The 9388-nt window shown below is 35.9% G+C and overlaps 1 protein-coding gene across 5 annotated transcripts in view; it reads left to right on the forward strand.

Moving 5' to 3' along the window:
* PCDH9 (protocadherin 9) overlaps window positions 1-7945 on the forward strand; it is a 674926-nt gene extending 666981 nt beyond the window's left edge. For 4 of the 5 annotated variants that reach the window (XM_085058609.1, XM_085058617.1, XM_085058635.1 and 1 more), the window contains one exon: window positions 1355-7945. In XM_085058609.1, coding sequence (XP_084914735.1) covers window positions 1355-1728 — 374 coding nt within the window. In that variant the 3' untranslated portion in view covers window positions 1729-7945. The remainder of the gene's footprint in view (window positions 1-1354) is intronic. The other variant, XM_085058644.1, reaches the window with a different exon arrangement.
* Window positions 7946-9388: the final 1443 nt, after the last annotated feature.

Here is a 9388-nt window from a genome sequence, read left to right on the forward strand (position 1 = left end):
GCATGTCTACTTGCTAATGTTCTTTCTCAAAAATCAATCTATAATTTCCTTCCTGTCACTGGGCTGTTTAATCAAGGAAATATGTCTCCTTAATTCTTCAAATATTTTCAGTACTAGCCCACTGATTTACTCTGAAGTCGAAAAGGCATTTCAGAATTCTTCCTCAAAATTACTACACAGCAATGAATCCTGGCAAAGCATATCCCAGATATTGAAAAATATCTGGCAAACACACACGACGTGATTTCTATGCCTTTTGCCTGATTTGCCCTTCCTTATATATCCAGCCTGAGCAGATGAGCAAATTAAGTTATTTAAAAATGCAGTGAGACTGAGAGGAATTTAGTGTTGCTGAAGGCATGGGTGACCTGTCTGCTCGATTGCAAGAGGCCTGCAGCTGGCCAGCTGTGCCCTCAATAGGGTGTGAAAAATAATGTAGATATTTAATATGCAAAGTACTTCAGTGATCTTCATTTCTGTCTCCCATGGTCTTATATTTCCAGTTCACAAAGAATTATAAGAACAGTTCTTTATAAACTGCAAGATTTACATAAGCCTTTTTATTTTTTTCACCCTTGACTTTTATAGTTGTGTAGCATCTGAGATGTGTTAAATGGTCAGAAGTGTTACAGATTTTATTCTCTTTCCTGATACAATGTTTTAAACTCTTTCCTCGTTTCATATTAAATACAGCAATATTTCACTTGTCTCTCGCTTGTTGAGATGCATTGGAGTGTGCATCCACTGGGTGGATACCTAGAACTATGCACCAACCCGTGTTTGTAAAACAGTTGACATTAGAATAATCCTGCATACAGAGAATTCCTTTGGGCAAACCTGGTATTGGATAGTACAGATGCTTCTCAGTTTGCAGCAGGTTGTTAGTTCACCAAGGTTCTGCAGGAGTAAAGTGAGTTGAAAACAGAAGAGAACTGATAGGCCCTTATAAACATTATTTCTCACTCAGAATCTGCAAGGGCAGGTTTATTTCCTTGGGCATTTTCACTTACCTAGCTCTATTTTCTTGGTGTGACTTTCAAAAAAAAGAAAAAGGAGTTAGGTTTATTCATAGGAGGATCTGAGACCAATAGCATAGGGATGCTTGAATTCTTTTCCCACTTCTGGAATCTAGGTGCATAGCATATACAGGGCATATATTCTCTACAAATAGCTACTCTCTAACAGAATGAAAATGTATGTAGGATTTACCAGCACAATATTTGGTTGCAGGATCATTGTTAATTTTCTCCTGAGGTCTATGTATAAGTTTAATGCCAAATATCACAATCTAATATTTTGTCTTTTTTCTTTCCCCTTTCTCCCCCTTCTTTCTTTCTCTGTTTTTCTTCCACAGATGGGCCTCTTGGTCCGCGAGGATTAGCTGAAGCTACAGAGATGTGTACTCAAGAATGCCTGGTTTTGGGTCACTCAGACAACTGTTGGATGCCTCCTAGCTTGGGCCCATACCAACAGCCAAAGTCTCCTCTCTCCACCTTTGCACCTCAGAAAGAGTGGGTTAAGAAGGACAAACTAGTTAATGGACACACATTGACCAGGACCTGGAAAGAAGACAGCAACAGAAACCAGTTCAGTGATCGAAAGCAGTATGGTTCCAGTGAGGGCCATTTCAACACTGGCAACCACATGACTGACATTCCTCTGGCCAATTTGAAGTCTTATAAACAGGCCCCGGGAGCTGTGGAGAGTCCAAAGGAGCACCAGCTATAAGAAATGGTTACTTTGGACCAATGACTTTAGCCTACTTAGACTTGCTAATACTATGTGTGTGTCAGAGCTTTATGTACTGGGTAGACCTCTAGAACTATGCTTCACCTAGCAGAGATATGCATATCTTTATGTTAGCACCGTGGAAGGTATGATGTCCTGCAACATGAAAGAGTGTTTCTACTAGTTGTGTGGTTTTGTTAAATAGACATGATTAAAATCTGCAGAGATCTCTCCAGTTTGAAAATATCCTTTTATTTTTCTTTGTTTTTTGACCCTGGACTGCTGCTATGAACAACAGAAGATGCATTTGGAGAGCGAGAGAGTGCGAAAGCTCAGTGGATTGCAAAGATTGAAAAGCATATCCAGTTAGAAAATTGTGCTTTTGTTGTCATTGATCTAATGCTGGGACCATTATACTTGAGATCATATTGCAAACAATTGAAGCTGTAAACATTAAACCTATTGTGCTATTAACAATGTTAGTGGACACTTGTAAGTCAATCAGCGTTCAAATACTTGTAAATAGCAACAATTATTACTTACAATTTTTATGTACTTATAATGTTCACTTGAAAAGATACTGTAGCATATTTCTGTGTTTCACAGTTGCTTTTTAATTTCTTTCATTTGCTTTCTTGTTGTTTTGCTTTTACTTTCAGTGATGGTGTTTCTGTGTTAGTAGTCTGTCTGACACACAGTGTTCCAAGGAACTCAAGCCACTTGTGTTAAAAGTGAAAAGAATGATGGGGTGGGAAGAAAGATTACTTGTAGAAAGGGAGAAAAACCTTTTTTCTATGTATTAGCAAACAATGCCAACATTCAGGTAGAATTTCTTTTTTTTATTATTTTTTATTTAATATTAGGTGATGAAGGGACTTGTGTAAGGGCTTAAAAACTTAGCAATTTTCTGTTCAATTTCCATTATGTTTCATAAAACAGGGAAATTGCAAAACAAAAGAATATTTAAATGTGTGGTGGTGGGTGAGGAAGAAAGGTATTTGTTTGGGATCCTTGATCAAATTAGCTGTAGTCTGTCATTTAATGAGTGGTAGATGATGTTGAACCCAGCTGAAATACATGGTGGAAATTCTACAGGAGCAAAATACAATAATAATGTTTTTCCAGTTGGGCAGGTGTGTGTCTATACCTAAGACAGTTCGTATTGCTGAAACAGCAGCATTTGTGTTGACCTTCATCTGCGTTAACGTTGTAGTAACACGAGTGTTTTTAGACCATAGCCACAGAATATTTAATGTGTTGTGCCTTCATGATGTAACAGAGCATTCTCCTGGTAGGCTAGTTGGGGGAACTAAAGGGTTAAATCTCTAATTATTGCTGTTTAACTGTTTGTTATCATAGTTGGTCAATGCCTGGCAGGTACCAGTATCATGTCACCTCAGTCAAATCAGCAGAGTGACTCCTAATGTTAGTAAGATCTAAGTTGCACGCAAAGCAAATCCAAATCCAAAACATTTTTAGATGGTTTTTGTTAAGGCATGGAAGATGATTTACACGAATAAATAGCATGCAAAAAAAAAAAAAAGTCCTTACAGAAAAAAGCAAGTTACTTATGCCACAGTGAAACATCAGTCTTGAAGTAACAAATGTAGCTGATCTGAAGGTGATTTTATTTTTGCCAAAAAACACAAGCTTTTTTGTTTCTTTCTTTATTCTTTTGTATATAGCAGTTCACTTTTATTTTTTCCTCCACAGTATAAAAGGCTTAAAAATGGGTTAGGGGTGCATTGCTTATTGCAGTACTTATGTCAGTTTGTGAGGGGTGTTTGATGACTTTGACAGAATAAATATCTAACCAGTTATCCTTGTTACGGCTTTGCCAGTTCAACATTATTTAGTTATTCAGCTTTTGCAATAAATGTTCTGAATTCCTGATTGTGTTGTGTTAGTTCTTGGGCAGATGCCTAAGGGACTTTATTCTTGTTAATTTCTCTTTCTTTTTGTTATTGTTGGTTGGTTTATTTCTTTGCTTCATTCTGAATTTCCAGTTATTTTTCTAAGCATACCATGGTCCATTTGCTTCATATACATATGTGTAAAACCAGAATATACAGAAAGTGATAAATCCTGAGGGCTATATTCTGCCATTCCTATGTAAGTAGGAACTTATTCACAATTAGTTATTTGAATTGGGTAAAGTGTTACTTACTCTGCACAAGGGTGACAGAATCAAGCCCACATTTATTAGGCCTACATAGGCACATGGAATAAACATCCTTGCATGAGTTTTTGTAAAAGTACAGGGGTAGCATATAGGAAACTCAGCACTTACCACACTTTGCTCTTTCTTTCAAGAGTAGAATAAAGTCATATCAAAACATGGTAAATTCTTTCCTGTAAGGAAAATTTGCGTAGTTTCATAATCATTTTTGTTGCAGCACAGGAAAAAAAACCTGGGCAACCTTGAAAAATACATATCAATAAGAGTATCTGTTTTTGAACATGCTGAGTTTTAAAGCAGAGATGCACTGAGTTCTATAATAAAACCAGAAATATAACAATTATTTGAAAACCCAAATAACACCAACTAGTTTAAATTATAAGTGCCTTTTTAAACAGAATATATTTGAAAGCAATTCTATCATGGACAGAAAACAAAGGATGTGACTGTTGCTCAGAAAGAGAGCTATATTCTGTTTCAACCTTCAATACTTTGTCCTATTATCAACCTGTGCAGGAGGAGCTAAAACAAATTTGGTTTAAATTGCTAGCAGGTGGATGGAAGTTTTCTCATCTCATTTTTCTCAAATTCTGTGTAATTTTAGAATCTTAAGATCTTACCCAACTTTGAAACAGAAAAAGACAGGAGTAAAAGAAAGCCAAGAAAGAAAGAAGAAAAAGAAAGCAAGAAAGAGACAGACAGACAGACAGACAAGGAAGGAAGGAAGGAAGGAAGGAAGGAAATATCTGCAGAACTGAGAACTGCATTTTAATTACATTTAAGCTGAATTAATATTTCCCAGATGTTTCCGCAGAATCTGGATTTGGCCCTGAACATGTATTTAATAAGTGCCCATTCATTCACAACCATTTGATTTGCTCAACCAGTAGTACTACTGCTGTCTAAAATTCAGAAATAAAGAGAAAAAAAAAAGAAAAAAAAGAAAAAAGAAAAAAAAAAACCTGTCAGGAATTTTGTGATATCTCAGATGAGGAGCTTTAAAAAAACTTGAGAATCCCACTGCACTCAATGAGATGACAGTTGAGTATTGGTGACTATTCAATTTTACTATCTTCGAGGCTAAATATTACTTAAAATTATTCATAACCTGTCATGATACAGATGCCTCTCTCGTGTCAGTTCTGGCTTTTTTTTTCCTTCAGACTGAGTGTCCTTTATTTATTTATTTCATAATGCACACACTTGAAAGACTGCTAAAAAGGTTTCCAAATGTTTCTTTCGTAGTCCTTTATTTTTGCTGTCACTGACCAAAGCCCTTAGTCCAAATAGAAAATGGAAAGGATGTGCATGGATAGAGTTATTTATTCCTAATTATTCCCATGCTGTGCCAACTCTTACTAGAGATAGAGCAGTCAGGACCACTTAAAAATCCCAGAAAGTTTAGACTTGAACTGTGAAACATTTTTAAGTGGTTTAAGAGGTGATGTGCTAGAACAGATTGCCTAGAAATGGGTTTGGTATTTTGAAGAAGAGAAAGAAAAAATATCTAACAACAGTACTTGCTCTTTGTCAGAGGGAGCAGATGGATTAGATGCCTTCTTGAGATCCTTTACAGACAGTGTGGCTTGAAGAGAAAGTGTGTTGGTGGAATGAATGAGCCCCACAGGATGATGAAGTCAGATGAAAGAAAAATTTTGTGCTGTATTTTCTTGGAGAAATAGGTAAAGAAATTGCCTACTCAATGCCCTTTGTTGGACTTCACCTGGAACTCTATGGAACACTGTGTGAAGGCTGACAAAGAAATAAATGCAGCAGAATTAGGAGTATGCAGTACACATCAATTCTAACAAATATATAGGAAGAAAATGATATTCACATACCTTGATTATTGTGATTATTACTTTTTAGTGAGTTGTTATTATTAGGATTCAAGATCAGAAGGAATCTTAAGGACTTTAGCATGGAGTACCTTAAAATAATGGAGAAATTTAGGAAGCTTTGGATGCATAAATGGCATAAATGCAGGAGACTTATATCTGTGATGACAGTAAAGAGCAGGAGCAATAAAGACATGTAGCTGGCATGAGAAAAAGAAATAGTGAAAAGCAGATTTCAATATTGATCAGAAGCTGAACGTTGGGATGTTTTGAGCAAAGGGAGGCATTAGTTAGACACAGTGAAAATCATGGAACATGGCAATAGGTGATGTCAGGCGATCCACAGGCCACAGACCCATGCCATGCCAAAAGGCACAGTGGTAGGGTCTAACAGCCTTAGGCAGTACCTCTGCCTAAAATATGTTACAGAAGTATTCTAATGGCATGGGAGCACAGCAGTGGTATCATATCCAACTCAGACTGAAGGACAAGTTTTGATTTCCTGTGACCAGAAACTATTAACCTGATTTAGATTGTAAAACTTACGGCATGTATCCTTGCTGCAAGAATGAACAAATAAGCAGTGAGAGTTCTTTACAGGATGTGTTCTCATGTGAGCCAGTTTAGGCTGTAAAAGCAAATGAATATTCACAGCTCCATTTTTCCCATTTAATACACTTCTTCAGTGGAACTGTGTTCCGAAGTCTTGACTTTAATTAACTTACATGCCTGTAATCATTGCTGGTGTGATGAAAAATTTCAAAACGGGGACCAACTCTAGAGCACAGAAAGGCATTTTAATATACAGAAAACATGATAAAACATAACCCAGAGCTGTGAATCTGCTCAGTATATCATGGGTAGTTGAGATGTAACTCAATTAACATTAGTTTTATTAGCTTGCACCGCTCACCACCTTAGTGGACACATCCATCAAATGTAATTACCCCCTAATCTAAAACCACCTCTGACTTTTCCTCTTGTTCCAAAAAGAGACTCTCATTGGTAGATGCTTCCTTGCAAAATTATGAGATACCCTTTTTTCACACATTATTTGAGTTTCAGTTTGACTTCTCTGAAATATATTTTATTTAACACAGCTGCTTATGTTATAAAATGCTTTTCTTGTGACAGACCATTCTATACATTGTTTTCAACCAGTTAAATTTAAAGTAAGATCATAAACATAGAGGGCCAGATTCAGAGGGCCAGAGGTTTGTTTAACCTCTTGCAAAGCAAAATGTCAGGACCTGTTCAATAATTAGTAATAGAAATAGCAATTCCTTTAGTATACAGTGGCCAATATAGTAGTATATAATGCTTGAGAAGTATATGTGCAGTTTCCAGATTTTTTTAAGCACAATGTAGTTTACTTATTAACTGAAATAAATGCAAATAAATGAAGAATTACAAGCTTGCCTTTTTTTTTTTTTCTTTTTTCCCTTTTTTTTTTCACATTGATGCAGACACATCACTTTGCTGGACAGTAATAGAACTTATGTGCTAGCATGTATCTGCACCCTGCCAAATAACCTGCAGCATTTGAGACATTGAGTGCACTTAATTTCTTTAGAACACAGCAGTAAGCATCATCTTGTAGGAGAAGCTCAGAATTTCACAGAACTGGGTCTGCAATGAGAAGAGTATCACAGACATGCACGTCACATGCTATGTTTTGAAGCAAGAATGCTTTCTCTAACTGCAACGTCTCATGGTTCTAATTACAACTCTAAGTTTATACTGCTACCTAACTGTACAATAGCAAAAATGAGGATGTTTTTAGCTATCAGAAAGGATCTCAAATTCTCACTGTATATTAGGAAAAGGACTTTAAGAAAGCTATGTCCCTCATTTTCAACAATAAGTTGTTTGTTTTTTTTTTTTACCACAGCCATTCTTAAATCCACCTGTTGTGCCTAGGTATTGCAACACATTCTAATATTGCATGGCATGTAAATAGATACCTTAATTACTCATATGATATGATTATATACACATATATATATATAGATTATATATATATACATAAATATTATCAGTCACATAATTACTCAGTATTATTTAATGGAATTTTGGGACTATGGATTTTGTTGTTTGATGTACTTTAAACTGTATGAAGCAGCATATTATTAAGACTATCCTCACCAATGCTTTTGATTATTTATTCATTAAATAAAGTGCTTTCTTTTGCTTGTTATAATCCTGTTTGTACAGCCATGTGATAATGTTAAAATGGGTAAGTACTGTACGGGAATTATAACTGTTTCTTTTCTTGTCTAAATATATACCTATAACAATATTTATTAGTGATCTGTGTTTTAAGAATGTGTCTTTTTATGTGTTTACTGTCTCTTTACACATAACCGAAAGCTTCCATCTTTGTATTGTGGAAAGGATCAACTAGAATTGAGCTCTTTGAGGAGATCAAACCTGTATTGTTAACAAACCTAGGAACTGGTTTTGGTAAAACCTTAGGTATATCAAAGTCAGTGGGAATTTTCTTGCTTATTTAAAAGAGCAAGTAGGCTGTATTTTACCATTTGCTACTATATGCTATTAGTAGCATTTCAACCTGTTATTGTTCAAGTGAAACTCATCTTCTGCTGTTGTTTCACTCGTTGCAATATTCCATAGGATTCTATTTTATTCTTCCCTTCCCTTCCCTTCCCTTCCCTTCCCTTCCCTTCCCTTCCCTTCCCTTCCCTTCCCTTCGACAGTTTTTTATGTTCCTTGCTCATATTTTAGGGAATGCCAGATGGGCACTATTTCCAACAGCCATTTCCCAAGATTCTTTCCTAAAATTTGCTTTTTCTCACATCACTTGAGCACCCACTTATACTCTTCAAGGATTTCGACAGTGAGATGAATCTGTTGCTATGTTATATTTACCTGTATCACATCCTTCATTGGGTATAGAAAGGGATTTCTTTTTTCTGTTCCTATTCAGGTAGGAAATTGAAAGTGGGATCTGTGTGAGGTTCTCCAGCAATGTAGACATTTTTGACATCTTGTCATGTGGGTACTAATGGAAATGAAGGCTGTTGACCTCATTGCTCTCACAGCGCAGAACATGAAAGAGAGTGTAGCAGAAGGGCAAGAAACAAAGGGCATAGAAGAAGGCTGTATGCATTGGGCAAGTACTAAACTGTTGCAGCAATGAAGAGAGAAGTTTGATCCTTCATATTTCTCTAACACCATAAAAAATGACCGTCCTATCTACATAGGTTTGTGTACACACAACATGTTTAAAGCTATTGTCTTGTGGAAAAGGAGTATCCAGAATTCTGGCAGGGCAGTACCATTTTTCTCTGAATCTTTTCCATCTGGTATTCTTATTCCTTCAGAGAAGTACCTTCTTTTTTATCTTTTTTAAAGTTTTTTGAGAAATTGCTCTTTTGCCTGATGTATTAATATAGAGACTAAAAACAAAGCCATTCGATTTCAGTAACTGAGCGCTGAGTTTGGCTATTAAATTCTTAATATCAAATGCTTATAAAATCATTAGCTACAGATTATTTGCAAATAATCTGTAGGCCTAAATGCTTAAGAAATTATCTGTTACCAACTAGCAAAGAGAAAAAAAAAAAAAGAAAAGAAAGATAGTACACAAAGAATTACATTCCTCATAAACAATTCAGACTCT

This window comes from Lichenostomus cassidix, chromosome 1, assembly GCF_008360975.1.
Source record: "Lichenostomus cassidix isolate B80296 chromosome 1, HeHo_3.0, whole genome shotgun sequence".
Taxonomy (NCBI): domain Eukaryota; kingdom Metazoa; phylum Chordata; class Aves; order Passeriformes; family Meliphagidae; genus Lichenostomus; species Lichenostomus cassidix.